We start from the raw sequence: 24197 nt of genomic DNA on the forward strand, positions 1-24197 counted from the left end.
GGAGGTGGGAACAAGACGAACATTACCATGAAGCACATGAGAGTGTATGAAATGGTAATCTATTTCAATATATAAACATCATTATGAGCTATTTGGATGGCACTTCAGTTACCACAATGAATGACCATTCCACCATTATGACAAACTCTCATGTCCTCTAATAACCACCGTAATCATAATAATTTCGAAGTTGTATTGGCAAGGGCACGATATTTTGCTTCCGTACTCGATCGAGCGACGGTTACTTCGCTAGGAAATAAGGGACTTCCCTAAGAAGAAGTAGTAACTTGTAGTAAAGCGACGATCAAGAGGATTACCAGCCCAATTAGCATTAGAATAAGCCGTTAACTCTAAGGATGAGTTAGTAAAAAAATAAAGACAATGAAATAAGGTACCCTTAATGTAGTGAAGAATAGTAGCAAAGTGAGTCGCAGTGCAATCATGAATTGACTCATAGTGTGAATAGCATAAGTGATGTAAGGGCGGATAACAGTGAGATAAATCAAAGTGTTTTAATAACATCATTATATATATATAAGAAGTAAGTTTTTCTAGATTTTGTTAAATGGGTTGAGTCGGGTATGAATAAAAAAAATTGTATTATAATTAATGAGTCAATTTAAGTCGAATAATTTATAATCTTCCCAACTAATTGCTGAGAAGGTGGGATCTCTCACCTCCTGACCCTTTTTCACGTGGAAAGGGTGGCTTGGGGGCAAGCCCCACGCGGTTAACACGTCAAATTGATGAACTCATGAGTGGAAGCTCCCGCTTCAGAACGGGGCCTGCTGTGTCTTCCTCTCTCTTCAATGCCGCGAAGCCGACCAAGCCACGGAGGTGGAAATCGCTCCTCAAGAAGAAGAAGTCAAGTCTCGCCCGCTTGACTTCGTCGCCTACCTTGGCGAAGAGAGAAGGAAAGTAGGAAAAAGATTTCAAGCTTTCAAAGACTTTGCAAGTGCGTTTTTTATTTTCCTCTCTTTGAGACGGAAAAGTCGCTCAAAGTCGCCCCAATGCGGACGCGGGGGCCCTTGTTTCATGTCCACTATTCCTCCTCCTCCGGCAGCGGCAGGTTTCTCCAGCCCCACCAGCCCCCCTGGATTTATCCTCGCCCTTCTAGCAATCGGTCGAGATATCTGTTGAACTCGTTCTGTCCTCAAGAAGGTCTGGGAGGAGAAGAAGATTCGCCTGTTCGCCCTTTGAATAAAGAGGACAGGTCAGATGAAGATGATGAAAAGGTTAGTCAAGAAGGGACTTCGTCGGGAAAAGATGATTCTCTATTGTCGACTGCTGAAGAGGAGTCTCATGATAAGTATGATGTGGGGAACATCCTTTCTACCGACATATCAGAACCAGTCCACACTGTTTCTCCCAGTGCGAATCTCAGACGAAGGATCACCTCCTGGCAAAAGGGCGAGCTGTTGGGAAGTGGGTCGTTTGGAACTGTCTATGAAGGCATCAGCGAGTAAGTTATTCTCGCTATAAGTATTTTTCTGGGACGAAGTTCGATCGGTGTTCTCCCTATGTTCATTTGAAGTTTCCGTAGTGCTGCATTCCTAGTTAGAATTAGGAACACTTCAGCTAATCATTTGTATGCGTTTGAACACGTTATCTTTTGATTGATATAAGGCGTGTTTGAACATACGTGAGAAATGTTTATCCAATTGCTTAAAGTGCCAGATATTCATATTTCAAATTGGAGTTCTAGAATGATTGGTATTGTACTTATTGAAGACCTTATTGAACACACTGATAAAGTTAAGATCTAGTGAAATTTAGTTGTTTTTTGTTTCTCTATAACTATAATAACTTTAATAGCATGCAATTGTTTTTTTTTTCCTTTTGTGAAGAATAAATAGTGTGATAAATCAGCGTGTGAGGGCAACATGATTTTGAAACTGTTACTTGATAGTGAAGTTAGATGCCAAAAGCTAGGGAACTATCTTTATGATATTGATGAGAATAACTCTTTTTCTTTTTTCTTTCTTTATGCAAGAATTATTTTAACTTTGTCTGGTTAAGGTATCATTCACGAGACAATTGGCATTTATGTTCTATTTCTCTCTTACGTTTCTCTGTTTCCACAGTGATGGATTCTTTTTGCTATAAAGGAGGTCTCTTTGTTAGATCAAGGAAGCCGAGACGAGGAGATGTTGTTGCAGCTTGAGAAGGTAACTGCTTGTTTCTGTGTCTTGTCAACTAGTCGTGAGGCATGACTACTTGACTTGCCTCTTTCTTATGAATGCCAGATGTGTAGACCAAAATTACTTATTGGACTGCCGTATATACAAACCATAAATCTGGTGTGAGTTCACTAGATTTTCTTTTGACTCTTTCTTTCGAGTGATTCTCTGCTTTCTTTTCAGGAAATTTCTCTTTTAAGTCAGTTTGACCACGAGAACATAGTTCGATATATCGGCACAGACAAGGTGTGGTTCCTTCTTATTAAGTTGCTTTCTGCAGTATCTTTCACTTTGGCATTGATTATGATATCATCGGAACTGAGCAAAACATTTAGGGGAACATGGCTGTGGTTGCAGCCACAATATAGTGGTAGCATCATCATCGCTGCATGTATTTGCTGCATTTATTGTGGGAATAAGATCACAGCAGTTGCAGCTTTTTAAGCAGTAACAGTCACTCTTGACAGACAGATATTTTAGGTCCCCCTCCTACCACAAGAAAAGTTCGTCATGAATTGACTATTACCTGAAATAGTTAATTATAGGAGTAAAGGAAATATGTGGAGTATACGTCCGTTTATGGAGTCTCTCTCTCTCAATGGAAGTAAATCTTTTTCCTCCCTTCTAAAGAGATCCTGTCTTGAAATCAATTAACGCTTTGTTGGGTAGTTGTGGATGATTTACAAATTAGTTATCTTGCAAACTGAAGATTAAGGTCAAACTCTCAGGACTAATATAAAGGAATCTGAGGCTTAGAGAAATGGCAGCCCCCTCTAATAATGCATAGAGCGGGGAAAGGATGAGAAAATGAAGTGATTTGATTCTTGAGGTATCCTATAATTGACCATCTGATGGTCCACATGACTAATGCGCCAACCTTTTCTCCCTCGTCAATAATTGATCGTTGCTGTAGCAACAACAACGGATTTCCTCCACAAACTGGTTTTTTCCATCTATTCTAATCCAGCGTGTCTTTTAGTTCCACTCACTGTTATGCAACATCATATGGTTCTTAACCTCTACAAGTAGAGAAAACTTAAAAATGGACTTGATCATTGTTCAAGTGAGGGAAGGAGTTCCTATCTTATGGCTTAAATGTTCAAGTACCTTTGGGTTATTTTTCTCTAAACATAGTTTGGCCAGAAGCATCAGATATTAAGAAAGTGCTATGACAACTTCTTGTTGGAGATGAAACAAGCAAAAGATTGTTACTGTCAAACAAAATTTGGTTTGCTACACCTACTATCTGCCACATTGTTTCGTGGCAATGAGGGATTACTGATATCTTCCTCTAGTGCACGATGCAACTGTTTTTGTTGGCACTGCTGCAACATGAAACCGTGGTGAATGCTTATAACTTGGATTGTGTTGTACAAGGAAATTAACAAAAGAAGAGCTTGGTCCCATCCTTTCTTGCCTTATTTTTCCTTTTATAGTTCACAAAATGCTTTTATATTGTCATCTGATTTAAACTTTCACTAAATTAACGCTGATCAAGCAGATTCTCACTAAACACTGATCGGTTATTGAGGTGGTCCTCAAAACCAAAGTGCACTTACGGAGTATAACCATGTTCACAATGATTTCTTGTCCCCGTTTGTTAGGGCCTTGTCTAAGGGCCTCTTGCATTCGTACACCTGATTGCCGTGGGAAGAGGGAAGAGTGTGTTGTGAGTTAATGATTAGATAGGCCTTATAAAAGGCTTAGACTTCCAGCATCATTAGGATGAAAAAAAACGTAAACATCACTGATGTTTGCTTTGCTATCTGGTATGGTTGTCTATGTATCTGGTTAAGATATCCCATATCGTTTGTTTATGGGGTTTCAATGGGCCTTATATACATATAGCCTTCATCCCTTGGTTCGTTGGGCCTTACATACATATAGCCATCGTCCCTTAGCCTAATCTTTTGGGTTCTGACATAGAGTGGGAATCAGGTTTTGCCCCAATTTATTTTTGTGCTTTGCTCCCTTTTCATCAATTACATGTGCCGTTGTTTGTCTGGTTTGCATGTGAGAGAGGGTGTTAAAAGTATCCCACTTCGCTTGTCTATGTGGTTCCATTGTGCCCTATATACTTTTAGTCTTTCTCTGCTTAATAGCTTAAATTTTTTCGGTTGGATATTCTAACACATATATTATCTTTACTCTCTTACAGGATGACAAGAAGCTTTACGTATTCCTTGAGCTCATGACCAAAGGTTCACTTGCAAGCCTTTATCACAAACACAAGTTGAGAGATTCCCAAGTCTCCTCATTCACTAGGCAAATTCTAAATGGTTTGAAGTATCTTCATGGCCAGAAAGTGGTACACAGGTATAAGAAAGATGCTTGACTTTGCATTAGTAGTTTTGACTAATTGAGATAGTGATTTACACTTCTCATTTCTGATGGAACGTTGATTTTAGTAAGGAAAGAGATCATAACCAAACAAGGAGTACACTGAAATTTATGTAACTTTTTTCGTGGCACACTTCCTCGGTGCCTTTTGATGATACTTCTTTTCCTTATCCAAATACTTTACTGGATTTAAGGGAGTTGTCAAATCTTTGAATCAAAATGTAGTGTCGTGAGAAGTAGATTTTTTTTGATAATCAGCAAACAACAGAGTAACACTACGAGCTTTTACAGCAATATTTGGCATAGACAAGGTTATTTTACAATTGGAATGCTTCAAGTTGTTTATATCTTTTACGCACAACTGTGCTGTTTTCTCATGCTTCCAGTTCCTTCATTTTGTAGGGATATTAAATGTGCTAACATATTGGTTGATGCGAATGGGTCTGTGAAACTTGCAGACTTTGGACTGGCAAAGGTACGTGTCAGCAGCAAAAGTGAACTCTCTCTCTCTCTCTCTCTCTCACACTCATGCGCACATGTGTGGGCGTGCGAGCAACAAAGATGCATGCACAATGCATAGCGTGCATGAGAGCAACAAAAGATGCATGTACAAATACATATGCGTGCAGGAATATGTGCAGGCATTGAAATTGTGTAGCACACATACAAATGGATGAGCGCATGACAAACACGGGTAGACATGTGTTGTCTTTACTTTTCCAAAATGACATATCAACTTTCTGTGTTTATTCATACAGGCCACAGAAATGAATGCTGCTAAAACCTCCTTAGGAAGTACTTTTTGGATGGCACCCGAGGTTTGCGTCCTCTGCTGCTATTTTTTTCAACATACTATCTTTAAGCTGTAGTGAGTGGATGTCTTTTTTATTTTTTTCTTCCTTGTTGGTCGTAACTGCAGGTCGTCAATCCAAAGGGAAGAAGCTCTGAGTTGAATAGAAGCAATGGGTTGGAAGTTGATATTTGGAGCCTAGGGTGTACTGTTTTAGAGATGTTAACACGCCAGCGTCCATATCCTAAATTAGATAAAGTATGTGATTGAGTAACCTTCTCTTTATGTTTTGTCTCTTTGAGATCTGTATTATGCCAGAATTGCTAACTAGTTGCAACATTTTTGTTATTGCTACTCATGATCTGAGCTAAGGTAAGTTGAGTGCATGTTTTGATGAGTCCATTAGGCCGTCATTTTGAGAAAATGAAATGAGTAAGAGCACTATGTAGAAAAGAGAGAGGACAGAGAATTATTGACATTTGTCAAGAGTATGGTTGTGTCAAGGGATATGCATAGTATTTATGGCTGACAGTCGAGATCCCGGAGCAGATGGTTATGGTATGAAAACTCAGTTGAATATTTGAATCTTGACTCTCTTTTAAGCAATTTGGCATTGTTGTTTAATACTTTTAATTACTAGTATAAGTTTACATTGAGTGTACGGTGGCATGCATTAAGATAATAATGTATTTTATATATGTAAGTAGCATCCCCCAATAGGTGTGGCGTTTACATATAACCCTACCATTCAGTCTAGAGGATCTCTCCATCTTCTCCTTCACTGTCACATGGTCCTTGAGCAACCAATATCGTCATTGTCATCTCTGATCCAGTCCTGAGAGCAGCACTGACAGTGAATGCTTCGTGTTCGTTGCTACGTCCCTATTGTGTGGTTGTCCTCTGATCTGTCACTTGCCATTATCACTTTTGGTGTTTCCCTCAGTATTGATCCTCCGCTGCTCTTGTCTGAATCAATTGTTGACCTGAATAGTTTGTCTTTTCTGCTAGGGTTAGTTACTTTGGATATGGAAGTTATTTCCTACGTCAAGTTGGCAACTTCTCCATACACGTAGTAATATTTTCCATCAATGATGGTAATTACTCGCTCTAGCCAGTAAATCGCCTACTGATGTTACCCCTTTTTAAGGCACGACAGCACAAGAAAGCCCTTTGTTGATAGAATGGCTGCCACTTGAAGCTTCGAGTGCTCCTGTCTTGTGAGTGAATTGTGAAGGTTGCACTCCATTTGTGCTTGTCTGAATTTAATTTATTAAAAAACAAGAAGAAATGATACCATCCCACTTAATGCCATCTAAAACATGCGACTAATGCTTGCTTTCTTTTTATGTTTTCATTAAATTTAGGACACATAAGCATTTTGAGCAAAAGCAATAGATAATCATGTTCTATTGCAAGTAGTTGGAAACCATTCACGTAGTTGGTCCCTCTGGACTGTTACATATCATCCACGGTCTCTCGCTTGTGCAATAAGTGTGATTCTAGAATGATCATGGCGGATGATTGCCTGTGGCATGATGTGCTTAGATTTGTCTACAGATCTTATTGATTTATTCAGCTTTCATATGTTAGTTCCCTCTGGATTTATGATGGACACTAGCCTCTATTAAGGTATTTTTTCTTATCGTGGCAGATGCAAGCATTGTTCAGAATTGGCCGAGGTGAACCTCCGCCAATTCCCGATTCTTTATCAAGAGACGCTCGAGACTTCATCCTCAGATGCTTGGAAGTAAACCTGAATAATCGGCCTTCTGCAGCGCATTTGCTAGACGATCCCTTTGTGAGGAAGCCACCTGCTTCTTCTGGTTTTGCTTCAGCTCGTTTCAACAACATATCATCATAAGGTTTTGTTAGGCCATCCCTATTGGTCCATTGCTCTGAAGGTAATTTTACACTTTTCATTTGTTATCTTGTTGCTGCATCGCTAGTGGGACTATTCTTCTTTTGGGCTAATGGGAAGATACCTCCATCAACTTACCACATTGCTTCTGTTTACTCCAAAAATTATGACTTTCAACAGTCTACACTAAGCTTTTAAATTTTGAGCAAATAGTACATGTATTTATGGGGTCTATGGCCAGTTTCTCAATTCCCTTACAAACTTTCCGTGTTTTACAGTCTCTCCATAAGCCCTAATATTTCCACCAGATCATCATGAAACATAGTGGTTAATTGGTATGCCAATGGTTAATTTGCCTTTTCCTGGGGGAGAGGTATGTGCAATTGATTGCCATGAAAACAACCATAGTTGTAGTTTCCCTTGGCATATATAAGAATCTAGGAATATCAACGTGAAAGTTTCGGCAGTGTGACAGTGACAATGACACTCTGAAACACCAAAGTGGACAAATATGCTTTGTACTTCCTGCTGCTGTCGAACCTCCTCACAAAATCGCTCATTCCCTAAGAGCTTTCACTGGACATTGAACGGAAGCCCCAGACTAATACAGGGAGTAACTTAATCAAATAGCCTCGTCTTCTTTCGCGGGTGGGGTCTTTTGGAAGAGTGTTGTCTCCCAAAACAAATGGTCTCATGTTTTGAAGCATCGGGATGGACGTAATGGTTGTTAGATATTTTTCATATTGCTTATCGACTTTTCTTAGCCACCTCGATGTTGTCAAAATTCTTGGTTTTTAGATTCATCCTTTTGTGTTTTGATTGCAAACGAAGTCTTTCCAGCTATAAAGTTTTAACTTGTTATGCTAGACATTCGGATAGGAAAAACAGCATGGAGCAATATTCAGCTCTCTGCTATGTGCGTAAATCTTATAAGCCAAAATGCAAGGGTGTCATCATAGTTTTCCCTACTTAAAATCATTTGTAGTGCACTGGTAATGCTGCTGCAATTCTTCGAACCACTCAATAGTCAGCGTCATATCGATGACTGGCAAACACTCTCAAGGCTTTGCCAAGCTATGTGATACCTTTTTTTTTTTTTTTTTTTTAGCCAGATAACATCTCTTTGGCAGTGAGAGCCATCTGTTTAATTTGGAGCTTCTCAAAGATCGACTGTCCTTGTGAACGGTAGTCTTGGGCTGCAACTAATTTTCTAGTGTCTTTATTCTGCTTGAGTCGAGCAGGTTGTTTATCTGGGAATTGTAAATGGCATGTCATGTTGAAAGGAAGAAAGCAGAGAGGTTGACGAAGACACGGGCGTCTCTGACGACAGGTTGTCTGCCTCTAACGACAGGTTGTCTGCCTCTAGGAAAGAGTAGATAGGTGCGCACAACTTGTACCGGATAAGCAATCGATCAAAATTAGATATCTTTGGGATCTGTAATGGAGCTCGCATTTGCTTTGATTTTGCTTGGGAAAATTATAAAAAATGTCATAAACTTATTGCATCGGTACCAATTCAGTCCTAAACTTTTCAATTGGACCAATTTAGTCCTAAACATTTTTACATCGGTACCAATTTAGTCCATTCGGCCAATTTTGGCCTGTCGTCGCCTGATGTGGACGTGGACATCGGCTTATGACCGAATGTGACTTAGCAATTTTTTTTTTAAAATTTTTTTTAAATATTTTTTGAATTTTTTTTATTTTCTTTTCTTCCTCCTTGGACTATCATGTTGCCTAAAACTCCTCATTGACCATGCGGGTGAGGGCCTTGAACCCTCGCCGCCGCCGGTGAGGGTCGTGGCCCTCACCCGGCCTCTCCAAGGCGCCGGTGAGGTGATTTCACTTGGATTTGGGCGAGGCCAGCCTCGCCTTGGCCTTGATTCGGGCAAAGCCGCCTTGCCGGCAGCCCCCGGAGAGGTTGGGCTGTGACATCTTGATTTTTCAAATCTGATTTCAATTGAATAAATCGGGCCTTTCATTGACGCGTCTCGGTGTTATTCTTTGAGCCGATCACTCACGAGATAACTCTGACTATCTGGGAAATAATTAAGGAATATAAATGTAACCGGACTTGAAAATTCAACAAGAAATTGACTGTTCGTGTGTTGATCCGCAAGGGTCATTACGGCACCGTCGGAGATCGATAAGAGATCGAGATAGGCCGATTCGGCGAGATATGTGATTAAAATGTGGGTGATTCCACCGATTGCAAAATTGTCATCGATCAACACTAAATTGATTTTCTGTTGTTTTGGTACTCGATGTCTGTAATTGAAATCTCAAGATTTTCACAATAACCGAGGGTCGCCAATATGTCGGAGATGTACATTGTGACTCGAGATAAGTCGATCATGAATCAATTGTACAAAAAAAAATTCATAAAAGTTACCCGGTAGACTAGGTTACGTTAAAAGCGTGCCGAATTGAAAATAACCGCGAATTTGAATCCGATTTCAGAAATTGAAAGTTACGTGGTGTTACGAGTTACTCGAGAACGTCGACTCATCCTCCGAAATTTTTTTAGAGATTTCGAGATTTTTATGAAAAATCGATTCGGATGTTGTGGAAAATTAGCGGAGATTCAGATGGGCTAAATTGATGGAAATTAAGACTTCTAAACTCAACTTGTGGATGTCGGGGACTTACTGAAAATTGTTCGAGATTTTTCTTCAGTGAAATCGGACCTCAATTTGAAGAATTGAGTTAGGAAATTGAAGACCAAAAATGGAAATTCGGAGCTTTGCAAGAGACTTAAATTTTTGACTTCAATTTGAACTACTTTGATGGAAAATTGGGTGGAAAGTAATAGGGGAGACATGTAATCTATGGAAGGGATAAATGTTTGACCTTGGGCCCCTCCACCTTGGCTTTCCTTGCACGCCTCCTCGCCGACCTCTCCCCTTCGCAGCTCCTTTTCATTTTTCCCCCTGTTGTTCGGTCATGTTCTCCCACCCATCTCAGTTCGCAATTCCTCACCTGCAGCTCATGCTTCCCCCACTCACACACGCCCACCTCCACCATCGATTCTCCTCTGCAGGCCACGTCTCCAAGCTTGGTCAACTAAAGAAATTTCCCCAACCAGATTGTTGACCGAAGCAGAAGCCAACCGTCCAAAGCAGCTGCACCGAAGATCAGCATCCCCTTCTCGTGTCTTCTGTTCTGTTGAAGCCAGCCAGCAAGGGTCGATCGACCCCAATTTTCCCGCGCGTCCGTGAACTTCATTTCCACCGAACCGCCTGCTGCCATCCCCACTTCTTCGTGTTCCCCTTGCCGCGCGTCCCTTCATCCACCGAGACTGCAGCCACTTCTCGGTCAACAAACCAGCGTTGAAGACCACCGAAGCTGACCGCCCTCAGCTCCACGCGGCCAGCTCGCCTTCAGCTCCTTGGACGCTAGCGACGCTTACTCATCCATGCGTCTTCAGCTTCGATCGAACGGCCCCAATTCCATTGGTTTTCCCTCAGCCGAGAAGCCCAGCCCACCGAGTCTCCATCCTCTCGCTGCCAGCACGCCTCTGCCAGTGAAGTCCAGCTACTCTTCAGCCCAGTCCGCGAGTGCCTTCAGCAGCCCATTCGAAGTCTACAGCCCATTGGATTTCAGCCCAGTCCCTCGAAGCCCAACAAGATTAGAAGCCCGCAATTTTGAGGCCCAAGCCTGTGAAGTCAGCCCGCTTCAGGCCCGGTCCAATTCAAAAGCAAATCTCAGATTGGACTGAGATTTGTTGGGCCTGTTTTAGGCCCGGCCCGAGAGTTTGCCAACACCGCCGAAAATTAGGATTTCAGCCCGCCGTTGCGCGTCGTCGCGGTGAACCGGTTTCCGCAATTAACCAAAGAAGTTTATACTCTAAACTCTTCATAGTAGGCTAATAACGTCTAAGGGGTGTTTAGATTTATTTAATTAGGAATTAGGTAATTAGTTAGATTAAATTAGAAATTTAATTATTTAATTGAGCATGTTAGGTGGTTAGCATAGTTTAGCTAAGGCCTAAATAAATTGTATTATTTATCTAGAAGGGTTTGGGAATTTTCCGGGTCCGTATTGGTATTTAATTTAACAAATTTGGCCTATGTTAGTATTTTTGGAAATTGAATTGAATTAATTAATTAATTTTCAAAATTAATTAATTATTAATTATTTTTCCGGAAATTAGGCGGGATAACCAAAGGATCTGGAATTTCGTGCTGATTGCAATGGTGTGATTAATTTCTGCAATTGAATTTTAATTTATGCAAATTGAGTGCTGATTGGATTTTGGTATTTAATTCCAAAATTGTGATTTTTCAATATTTATATAGAAAATCCTGGTGTTGGATTTTAACACCGAAAATGGTTTTATAAACTATATAAAACAGTAGGATTTTAAAAGTGAAAGACATCACCTTTTCTGGGTCGAGTTGACCGTGTGTACCACACACGACTAATTTACAATGTATTTATAATACAAAGAAAATAGGCCAGGATCGCTATTTTAATCGAGGCATTTTTATGCAATGCACAGTGTCCTGGGCCGAGATTGAGTGGTCGTGTGCTGGTTAAAGTGAACTCGTCCTAACGTTTACGCCGGACGTTACTAAATCCCACTTTCAGGTTACCCATGCATTAGGATAGCGGGTTGCAGTAGATTCTGGACCTAAGCTCCTTCGAGATAGTTGTCAATGTGATGTAGCCGTGCTCTATGGGAAAGAGACGATGCCTGGCTATGCGAGTAGACTGCTGAACATGGATGTCGACAGTGCCTTGAGTGGCTTAATTAACAATTGGAATGCATGATTGTCTGAGTTTGATGCGCCTGATTATGAGATAAAATTGTGTGCCATGGTATGGGTCGTGTTATAATGGTTTGGTTTTATAATCGGGACTCTTGTGATGGATTTGGCTGAGACCCTTGTAGTTGATTGAGAAAAGTAAGGTGTTTCAATTGCCGTATGCATTAATTTCGTGCATTTGAGATATGAACTATGCTGACCTACAGGAAGGAACTGAGACGAGGTAAGTGTCGCGACCTACCCTCGGGGAGGAAGGTTTAGGGTATTGCCTAAAAGACGGGCCTAAGGCCCATGATTACAGGCGCGAGCTCTCCCAAGCCCATACCCGCGTGACGTTGGGATATTCTTAAGAAATTTTGCATAAAATGAGTCGCCACTAGCCTATTGGGGTCGGCTAGAAACCAAGTGAGGCATGGGAGCGTGCCTCACTTCCTACGCAAACAGAATTTAGGTTCGGGGACTTGATTACACTAATTAACCAATTAGTGCCCTTCGGTACCTAATCTTGTTCATTTTAACAAAATGATTTTTGGCAGGCAATTTGGATTGATTTCATATTTATCCACTAACATGTGAGGTGATCATGCGGGCGCGCAATCATTAAAGTAATAATCAAAACTACCAAGATCCTAATTGTAATAAGATTAAACACATGCAATCAAACATAATTAAATATATAAATTAAACATACGACATAATCAATATGCAAGCAAATAGATGTCTAATTACACTAAGAAAGCAAGATATAGCAATTCCTAACCAAATCACATCATTTTTGGATTTTCGAAATTTTTGATTTTTTGATTTTTTTTTAATTTTTTTAATTTTTTTTAAATTTTTAAACAAAATTAATTTTTTTTTTTATTTTTTTAAAATTAAAACTATTTTCAATATTTAATAATTTTTTTTCGATTTTCGAAATTTTTTTTTTAATATTTTTAATTTCTTTTTAAATAATAAAATAAACTTAAAAATAAAATTCGGCCGGACCGGCGGGTCGGGTCCACAGCACCGGTTCAGCCCGTTCGATGCGGGTCGGGTCCCGTCCGGCCGTAGACCGGACTCCGATTTCGGCCTAGTCGGCAAACGGCCCGAGTGGGCCCAAAATTCTTTTTTTTTTTTTTTTAATAGTTTAGTCAAGGCCCAAAGAAAATTAAAAGACCCACATATTTCCTAAGCCCGCAAGAGCCCACCCATTTACTGACCAAGCCCGGCCCGAGACAAACCCAAGCCTCGACCCACTCAAGACCAAACCCTACCCGGTTTGGAGGGTTGCTTGACCCTGTTCGACCCGATTTGAGCCTCCTTCTCCAAGGCTTGGCTTGGCACCGACACCGGGCAGCGATGGCGGCGACGGCGACGGGCAGCTGGGTGGCGGCACGGGCAAAGAACGGCGGTCCGGTGCCGCGACGGATCGAAGGAGCGCGGCGCGCAGTGGGTAGCGGCGGCGCGCGGCCGGGGCGGAGGGGCGGCTCGGACGGCGTCAGGGGGCGGCCAGGGCGGCGGTGAGGAGGCTCTGCGCAGGGTCGCGAAGCTCGGGCCGCAGGCGAGTCGAGGCGCAGCTGTGGTGGTGGCGCGGGATGATGCGGCGGGAGGGAAAGACTCCCGCATCTCGATCGAGCGTGATCGCATCCGGGCCTTTGGCGGATCTCCCGCCGCGACGGGCGGGATCGGGTGCTAGCGCAGAGCGCCGAGACCGGCGGAGGGCGCGAAACAACACGGGGCGGAGCTTCGACGGCTGTGGCGGCGGCGCGGCGCGGCGACCGGTTCGATCCGTTAGCGTGGAGCTTAGCGCGGGCCAAGTGGGCGAGGCAGTGGACGGTGGCTCGAGCAGCACTGACGGCAGCCGGGCGGACGTCCGGCTTCGGCAAAGAACGGCGCGAAGGTGTGGGCGTCGCCGAGGTGCAGAACGGCGGCTCGGATGGCGTCGGGTTCTCGCAGTGGAGGCACGGCGGAGCGAGACGGAGGCGCGCCGCCACCCGGGATCTCGCGGGTGTCGGGCCGCAGACGGAGCGCAGCGGGTCGTCGCGGCGAAGGTGGGCAGCGCTCCGGCGTGGTGGCGAGCACTGCAGTGGCTGCGGGTTCGAGCGCAGACGGTGGCGCCGGCGGCGGCGCGCAACCGGACAGAGGCAGTTGCCGGGACGGCGTTCAGGGCAGCGGCTTGACGGGCAGACGGCAGCGCCGCCGCGCCCTCCTCCACATTCGCTTGTTCGAGCAGCGACGGCGTCGGGCTTCGCGGTTGCTGGTGTTGCGAAGAGCCGAGCAAGCGCGGTCGGCGACTCGTGCGAAGGGACGCCGGGTCGGGCGCAAGCGCGGCGAGGCGGTGGTTCGGCTTCTCTCGGTCTCGAGCCCCTTCCTCTCTCGCCGATCTCCTCCGGTTCCTCTCTGTTTTCTCTCCTTTTTTTTTTTTTCGTCCCCCCCCCCTCCTCCTCGCTTTTCCTCTCTTTTGCAGGTCTACGTGCAAAGGAGGAAGACAAAGCGTGGCCGGAGGGGAAAGGAGCTAGGCCGGGCCTAGGCTAGATCGTGCCCAACTCAACCCCTTAAGCATTTTTTTTTGTTTTGTTTTTTTTTATGACAATTTTTTGGATTTTTTTTTAACAACTAATTCCTAGTTTTGTATGCGATTAAACTTTAAGTAGAATAGTAAAATTTAGGTGTCAACAGTAAGTTCCCTGTTCTAATTGTGTGGTTGTATGGCTAGAGCGCCCTGAAGCGTATTTCCCTCCTAATAGGAGTTTAGTGGGTGGACTTGCTGAGACAATGTCTCACTGGTTATTGTATAACCATTTTCAGGTTCATCGAGTGAAGGACCTAGAGCTGAGAGAAGGTGATCTAAAGTGTAGGTCGAGCTTAGAACTGCTTCTTTTTTGGAAGACTAGACTTTTGTAGTCTTTTGGTCATAGACCTTGTACTTGACATTATGTGAATATAAAAGCATGATTGTTTTGTAAATTCGTATCCTGCTTTACTATCCCGAGATGATTACTGTCAGGGGATTATTCTTTTGCTTCCGCATGTGTAATAAAACAAAAAGGGTCGGCGACTCGTCCTGGGAAGTAGTAAAATATTATCGACCACACGGGAATGGGCACGCGCTCAGGGTTTGGTGCGTGACACGGGCGAGGGCCGTGACCCTCGCCGGGGCAAAGTAGGGGTTCAAGGCCCTCCCCTAGTGGCTTGGCGAGCCTCACTAGAGGCTCACCGGCCACCGTCGAAACAATCCAAGGAGGAAGAAAAGAAAAGGAAAAATAAAAGAAAAAGGAAAAAATAATAAAAAAATATTTAAAAATTGCTATGTTAACGTCCGGTCACCAACCGATGTCCACGTCAGCGCCGGCAGGCCAAAATTGGCCGGATGAACTGAATTGGTATCAATGTAAAAGGTTTCTGACTAAAGTGATCAAATTGAAAAGTTTAAGACTGAATTGGTATCACTGCAATATGTTTAAAATTTTTTTGATACTTTTCCCGATTTTGCTTGTTTGATATTAGGCCATGTTTGATAAATTCAAGGGTTTTTATCAATGACAGGTCACGTCAAGATAAGCGCTTCTATCGCGTCATGCAAATTGTGTACTAACAACAATCGGGCTTATTGATGCAGGGGCAAAATACTGAGTTTTTCTCCTTTTTTTTTTGCATTTTTCATTCCAGTTTATTTCACGAACACCAAAATGAAGAAATAACTACACTTTGCAAGTAGAAGAAGGCTCAACTTAATCAGAACCCGACTTTAATTACTCTCTCTCTCTCTCTCTCTCTCTCTCATATCCTATCAGAAGATCAAATGATCATGTTCCAATTGGAGGGATCCTACTGATTGTAAGGCATGACTTAAATTCTGTTTACTTACGGCACAAAAGATTTCTAGCCATATATTTCAGTGCCAGAAGTCAAATGATCAGACCATAACATACCTTCAGGACGTCTGCAGCTTCTCTTTCCACAATGTTCAAGTTATGACTACTTCAACATCCTCCACCATCCTTTGCACCTCCAGTGCATATCTATGAATGTAGTCTTGTATTTCTTGCTTCAGTTCATTTGACCTTCAAGCTAAGCAAAATTATTGTACTAGAGCTTTTGCCAATACGAGGCAAGCAGTCCACAAATTCTTGTAATATGCTAACTCTCTTGATGAGAGTTATACAGCTAGGTCCTTGAGATGTTAAAGGATTAAGCACATCTATATGTACTTGTATAGAAGCAAAATAAAGCACGTGTTAACCTACAATATTTTTTCCTGACACTAGTGATAACTTTTAGCTAGTTTTGTTCCCGAAGGACACCCACATCATATGCTTCTACGAGTCCCCAAATTATGTTGAACATGAAGAGAAAGAAAAATAATTGCAAACATTAAAAAGAATCCCGTTTGCGTTTGTAATGATGACTTCTATGACAGTTTTGTTCTATAGGTATATCAAGCACCGTATCATTACTCCTCAACACTTAAATGAACAATAATATTCTCAACTGCCGTTGACTACCCAGAACAAGCTGTCGCTACTCAAATCTCCCAGCCAAAAAGTCTACATTACCAACCTCTCGCGCCAATTTTGTCAATACCTCTACACTGAGTAAAATGGATGTTATCGTCAGTTTCACTTTCCAATTTCACCAACATATCCGTAATTTCATTGGTATCATATTATTCATCAAGAAGGCAAAACCTAACTTCGAGTTCTAAGAGATGCACAGACCGAACACATTATGTGTTGATACTTAATTTAAGTACTTCATCAACACGTGAATGAAGTTGCATAACGCGATTTCTCTTCTCCTCAATTCTAGCAGCAGTTTCTTTGGACTGTTGCTGGAGGATGATTAACACTCAGTTTCTCCACCGAGCTTTTGTTCATGTCATCGGCATGCATGCTGAGTGCCGAGTTTAGTGTCAACTTGTAGTCAATGCCCATCGCCTCCGCAGGCGTAGACCCTTTTGCATCCAACACATACTGGTAGTCTGAACCAAGCTTTAACCTAGAATCGCAAAACAAAAGAGTAGTTGAACGAGAAGAACTACAGAAAATCACTCAAAAATAAATAAATTACTCGATGGGATGATAACATCGTAATTAAAGCTTTACAACCTCAAACTTGGCACTTAGAATAACTCGACACATTATTTATGGTTGTCCTCAGAACAACTTAGCACGAAAAGATAAAAAGCTACAGCACACTTCTTGATGAGATCAAAACAAATAAACTCTACACGTGCCGAATCAGTATAGGCATAAGAACTAGCACTGAAGAGATACAGACGCACAAATACATGAGAATGTAAGTCTTGTTGACGTTGAAGTGTTGAAAGACAAAAATTGAACTAAATGCTTGATTATGTCGATATAACCCCAAGCTATCTATTTATAATAAAGCAAAAATGCCAAAATTATAATATCACCCTTATTGTCCCCGTACATAAAATAACAAAGGAAATAGACAAATACCCCAATCAGCGAGATACTCTCAACACTCCCCTTCAAATTGGAGCATAAATATCACAAATGCCCAACTTGACTAAAATAGGATGAAACAATTTAACCCTTAGTCCTTTAGTGAACACATCAGCGAGTTGATCACTAGACTAAACAAAGGGAATATAAATTAAACCACTCTCCAACTTCTCCTTGATAAAGTCCTTGTCAATCTCCATGTGTTGTACAATTATGATGTATAGGATTGTAAGCAATACAAATAGCACCCTTATTATTACAATATAGCATCATAGGAACATGAATAGATACACCAATATCTTCAAGTAATCCTTTAAGCCATAACAACTCACAAATTCTCTGTGCTATTGCACGAAACTTTGTTTTAGCACTAGACCAAGCAATTACATTATGCTTTCTACTGCAACAACTCACAAGATTCCCTCCCAAGAAAGTACAATACCCAAAAATAAACTTTCAATTAGGGGATCCAGTCCAATTAGCAACTGCATAGGCTTCAACTTTCGAGCCATCATGAGGACACAAAAGAATCTCTTTCCCAAGAGCAGACTTCAAATACTAAAGGATCCAAAGAACGGCATTCATATGAGTAGAGTATGGATCATGCATAAATTGACTCGCTAGGCTCATGGCAAAACCAATATCAAGTTGAGTGTGGGACAAATAAATCAACTTGCCCACTAATTGCCGATAATCACCCTTATCCACTGGATCACCATCCCTTTCACAAAGATGGGTATTGGCCTCAATAGGGGATCCAGTCCAATTAGCAACTGCATAGGCTTCAACTTTCGAGCCATCATGAGGACACAAAAGAATCTCTTTCCCAAGAGCAGACTTCAAATACTAAAGGATCCAAAGAACGGCATTCATATGAGTAGAGTATGGATCATGCATAAATTGACTCGCTAGGCTCATGGCAAAACCAATATCAAGTTGAGTGTGGGACAAATAAATCAACTTGCCCACTAATTGCCGATAATCACCCTTATCCACTGGATCACCATCCCTTTCACAAAGATGGGTATTGGCCTCAATAGATGTATCACAGGGATGACACCCAATAACCCAACTTCTGTCAAAAGATCAAGGACATACTTCCTTTGGGATAGAAACACACCTTTTAAAGATCGAGCAACTTCAATCCCAAGAAAGTACCAGAGCTTTCCAAGTTCCTTTATATCTCAAACTCCTATCCAAGAAACTTTTTCAACCGTTTGATTTCATCATAATCATTCCTTGTGACAACAATATCGTCTACATAGACAATAAGAGTAATAACTTTAGCACCTGATCTCTTCACAAACAAAGTATGATCAACATTACTTTGTTTATACCCAACGGAAACCATAACTTTTTGAAACTACCAAACTAGGCTCGAGGTGATTGCTTTAAACCATAAAGTGCACTTTTCAACTAACACACTTTACCTTGAGTTTTGTCACAAGAAAACCTAGAGGAATCTCCGTATACGCTTCTCCTAACTCTCCATGAAGAAAGACATTCTTCACATTTAACTACTGAAGATCCCATCCCTGGTTAACAGCACAAGAAGCTAGCACTTGAATAATATTCAATTAGAAACAAGAGCAAATATTTCTTGATAATCAATCCCATAAGTCTGAGTGAATCCCTTTGCCACAAACCGTACTTTATATCTGTGCACAGTACCATCCATCTTCTATTTGACTACAAAATGCTACCGGTTGTTTCCTAAGAGAAAGAAAAACAAGATCACACGTGCCACTTTTTTTTTTTTTTTTTCAAAGCATGCATCTCCTCCAACATTGTTGCCTTCGATTCTCATTTGCAAAAGCTTTCCGCCAATTCCACGGACAGAGGCAGGAGATGGAGAAGATACAAAAGCACGATAGGAACTAGACAAAGTCATATGAGACAACATGGGATATAGGGTGTTGAGTACAAGTTCTAGTGTCACGCCCCGATCCTCGAGCGCATGCCCATCCCTCTTTGGTCGATAAAATTTTGCGACTTCCCAGGACGAGTCGCCAACCATTTTCATTTTATTACACATGTAGAAGTGAATGATAAATCCCCCGACAGTAACCATCTCGGGATAGAAAAGCAAGACAACACATTCACAAACAAACATGTTTTTATAAACAACGGATTTAGATACAAAAGGAGTTTGGTCAAAAGTCTACAAAAAGGCCGGCTTTCACCCAAATGTCAATCCTTCTGACTCCACCTCCACAGTCTTTGGGGCTTTGGTCCTCAACGACCACCTTCTAAGTAATTGAAAATGGTTATACAATAAGTAATGAGACAATGTTTCAGCAAGTCCACGATCTAAACCTCGATTAGGAGGGTGATACGCCTAGAGACGTCTTAACCACACAATCATGCATTTAGCATAGATGACTTACCTCGCCTCAGTTCCACCTTGCAAGTTAGTACAATTAAATACTCGACCAAACAATTCAATTCAATCCCATTCAATTCAACCATCAATCAGTTGACTCATTTGACTCCATGTCATCGATGCCATCTATAAATTCTGTCGATTTGAACACTGCTCACCTAAGCTGAAATAGACATACTCATATATGATTGCTCCCCAAAGCTGATGTATAAACTTTGCTCATCGAAGCTGCTAGGTCAACTAATGCTCACCGAAGCTGCTAGATAACATGTGCTCGTTGAAGCTGCTAGATAACATGTGCTTGCCGAAGCTGCTAAATCAAGTATTGCTCACTGAAGCTACTAAATAACTATAATGCTTGCCAAAGCTGATATCTATAGTGGTCACCGAAGCTGCTAATAATCTATAATGATGTTAAAGCTCCCCGAAGCTGAATCGCAATACAATACTCCTGGCCAAGGATCTTGTGCTTTGCACATCAATTCCTCAATTAAATATCCAACTTGGCCTAATTTCATCGTATTAAAGGTACCCCATAAAAATAATTGTGTGTGGGTACACGGTCGATCTGAGCCAAAAATATCATATCTTTACTTTAGAAAATCCCACTATTTATACAGAGTCCGAAAAGATTTTTGGTGTTGTAAATCGACGCATCGATAATTTCTAATTAATTAAAGAAATTATACAATTTTGAGATAAATTCCCAAAATTACAATTTAATTTCAAATTGCACAATATAGCACTCAATATAGCACTCAATTGTAGAAATTAATAATACCATTGCAATCAGCACAAAGTTAGGTTACGGCTATCCAGTCTAATTTTCGAAAAAATAATTATTAATTAATTAATTTCTAAAATGATTAAATAATTCAATTTAAATTCTAAAAATACCAACCTAAGCCAAAATGGCTAAATTAACACTAGTTTATTGCGGAAACTGGTTCACCGCAACGACAGTGCAACGGCAGCCAAACTTGGGCTCGCGACGACACCCACGGGCTTAGATCAGGCCTAAACTTGGCCCAACAAATCTCAGCCCAAACTGAGATTTGTTATTGCGTTGGATTGGGCTTGCTTCGTGGGCTTGGGCTCAGAATTGGGCTTGACTGCGCGGGCCTCAAGTGAGCTGGAATTGGGCCGAGGATGGGCTTTAAACTTTCTGGACTGAAATTCATGGGCTAAGATGGGCCGTTGATGGACTTCAATTGGGCCGAACGTGCTGGAGTCTACGGCCAAAGCTGGGCCCGAAAATTTGCGTGGGCTGCTGCTGCTCGCGTGGCTGAAGACGCTGGGTGAAGACACGAGCGAAACAGAGAAAGCAGCTTCGTTGATCTTCGGTGGCGGCGAAAGCGGCAGGGAAGCTGGCGTGGACTGAGCGATCGAGCAGCAGGCTCGGTAGAAGTTGGAGACGCGTGGGCTGCTGGCAAGGGCGGTCAACACGGCTGAGGGAGAATTCCTTCGGTTGACCAAGTGGATGCGTGGCAGCAGAGGGGAATTGGGAAATGAGGGCTTCGGTTCGTGGGCTTGTGGCCGTGAGAGAGAGAGAGCGGAAGAAAGATGATGATGGATGAGGAGCATGGATGAGGGATGAACGAGCGGTCTTCGAAGGGAGCAAAAATGAAAGCAAAGATAGAGGCTGAAGGAGAGACGACACGAAGAAGTGGAGCAGACGAGCGGCAGAGATGGGGGAAGGAAAGCGTGAGCTGCTTTGGAGTCAACGGCGTGGGCGCAGAATTTGCTGTAGTTGACCGGTGGAGATGAAAACAGACATGTGGCAGCTTGGACGCGTGCGGCTTCACTAGCTAAAAGGAGAAGCAGCTGCTGGCGTTGATGCAATTCCGTGAGCGGCGAAGGAAAAATGGGAGAGAAGCATAGGCCGTGAGGTAGAGGTCGACTTCGAGAGAAATGAAGACAGCCAGGGGGAAAACCGTGCGTAAGAAGCCAAAGGTGGGGCTGCCAAAGTCAAGAATAAAAATCTTATTTCATCATTGCTTGGTCCCCCAAATGTCTCCATGTTTATCCTCTTAGTCCCCAACTCTTTCTTGAATTAAAATCCACCATTTATCCCATTTTAAAGCCAAATTTGTTGCCCCAAAATCCAACACCAAATTTCCTTAAATTTTGGCTTCAATTTCTTCATGAAATTTCCCAAATTGAGGTCCAATTTCGATGAAGAAAAATCCCAAACAATTTTATATAAGTCCCCAATACTCAAAGGCTCAGCTTAGAAGTCCAAATTTCCTTTAATTTGGCCCATTCGAATTTTCGCTAATTTTCCGAATCGTCTAAAACGACTTTCCGCAAAAATCTCGGAATCTCCAAAAAAATTTCGGAAGATGAGTCGACGTTCCTAAAATAGATCGTGACATGACAGAACTTTCAATTTCTGAAATCAGGTTCAAATTCACGGTTAATTTCACTCCGGTGCACTTTTAGCGTGACCTAATCTACCGGGAAACTTTTAGGAATTTTTGGTGCAATTGTGATCGATTTATCTCGAGTCACATCATATATCTTCAACATATTTGTCGACTCTCGGTTGTCGTGAAAATCTCGAGGTTTCAAATACCGACACAGGGAACCCAAAACGATAAAAAATCAATTTAGTGCCAATCGATGAGAATTTTGCAATCAGGTGGAATCACCCATATTTTGATCACATATCTTAGTCGAATCGACATATTTCTCGATCTCTCGATCGATTCGAGGTCGTAACGACCCTTGCAGATCAACACGGTCAAGTAATCAATTCCTGGTAGAATTCTCAAGTCCATTGCATTTAAATTCCTTAATTACTTCCCCAAATAGTCCAGTTATCTCGTGAGTGATCAGTTTAGAGAATAGCATTATAGGCGCGTCGACGAAATGCCCAATTTATTTAATTGAAAACAAATTCTGAAAATTCAGGCTGTCACATCTAGTACATTTTTGAAGTGTAATAGGAAGATCATAAGGAGAATCCTCACCATAAAAAGTAGTAGAATCCGATTCCAGAGATGATGGCTGAATAGGCAATGCATCGTGGTCTTAACCTGCATCAGTGGTCTTAAGCTAAGTGTTGGTAGCAGGATCCCTACAACGATAGGCCTTCAATGTCTCCCCCTAAAGTTGTTGTTTTGTTATCTCCCTTGAGGAACTATACTATCATTTTCTTGCGTTGCACTGTTCTCTTCTTGAGAAGGAGGAGGACCATTAGAGACTATCGGAGGAAAAGGGTAAGTAATATCCATAGGAACATATAGAATGGGCAACACCTCTACACTCAGGCACTCCCCCATAAAAGATGGGGCAAAATAAATATAATTTAGACTTGTAAAAAATTGTATCCACAAATATAATGGTGTCCCTAGAGGGAGGATGATAACATTTATAATCGTTATGAGTAGCTAAATACCCAAGAAAAAATGCAGCGGAGACCATAGGGCTCCAACTTACGAGTATAACAAACACAACCAAAAATTTCAGGGGGAAAAATAAAAGTTGACGATCCTTGTAAAACATCAATAAGTGTATGGGAATCGAGAATTCTTGTCGGCAGCCGATTGATTAAATAAGCAACGGTTAAAATATCATTACTCTTGTACTGAGCTTGGACATGACGGGCAAACATAAGAGACCTAGTGACCTCTAACAAATATCGATTTTTTCTTTCGACAACACCATATTGTGATGGGGTATCAACACAACTGGTTTGATGAATAATGCCATGATTAGAGGGACACTATCGAAATTGATCCTCATTGTACTCATTGTCATTTTCACAATAGCATCAAATTGAGTTTGAACTAGTTTGTGAAAGATTTGAAAATAGCAAAAAATGCCACTCTTATGTTTCAACAAATAAACCTAAGTTGTATGGGAATGACAATTGATAAAAGTGACAAACCATCGATAACTAGAAATAGAAGTATGACAAGAAGGACCCCGCACATCAATATGAATCACTTGATAAGGTGACAGCTTTTATCATTTGAAGATGGATAAGTTGATGACTTTCATCTTTATTACAAGCTGGAACAAAACTTGAAATTTTTTTTCTTAAGTTCCTAAAGGGGGATGACCTAATCTGCAATGCCATTGGTGGAGATTCATCAAAGCCTAATTGACTTGATGAGGCATAAAAGAGAAAGTCGAAGTAGAAATTCCACTACCCTCTAGCAGATAAAGACCACCATCCAATTTACTATGTCCAATCTCTTTCTTCATTACCACATCTTGGAGAACACAATAATAAGGAAAACATGTTACTCTGCAGTTTAATTCTCGAGTTAGACTATTAACAGAAAGGAGATTAGTAAAGAATGATAGGATACGTAAAACAGAAGACAAGGGAAGAGTGGAGGAACGATTGATAGACACTTTTCCAGCAATGGAGGAGAGGATTCCATCAGCTATGTGAACTTTGTCTCTACCAG

General features: G+C 41.7%; 1 protein-coding gene across 1 annotated transcript; it reads left to right on the top strand.

Annotated features, from left to right (window-relative positions):
* The first annotated feature begins 736 nt into the window (after positions 1-736).
* On the top strand, positions 737-7402 carry LOC104452743 (mitogen-activated protein kinase kinase kinase 1). Its single transcript, XM_039316700.1, is given in 9 exon segments — positions 737-1462; positions 2085-2092; positions 2095-2168; positions 2364-2426; positions 4339-4496; positions 4923-4995; positions 5279-5338; positions 5440-5568; positions 6962-7402. Coding segments are annotated over 9 exon segments (1227 nt in total). The 5' UTR covers positions 737-1010; the 3' UTR covers positions 7172-7402.
* Positions 7403-24197: the final 16795 nt, after the last annotated feature.

This window comes from Eucalyptus grandis, chromosome 7 (assembly GCF_016545825.1).
Source record: "Eucalyptus grandis isolate ANBG69807.140 chromosome 7, ASM1654582v1, whole genome shotgun sequence".
NCBI lineage: Eukaryota > Viridiplantae > Streptophyta > Magnoliopsida > Myrtales > Myrtaceae > Eucalyptus > Eucalyptus grandis.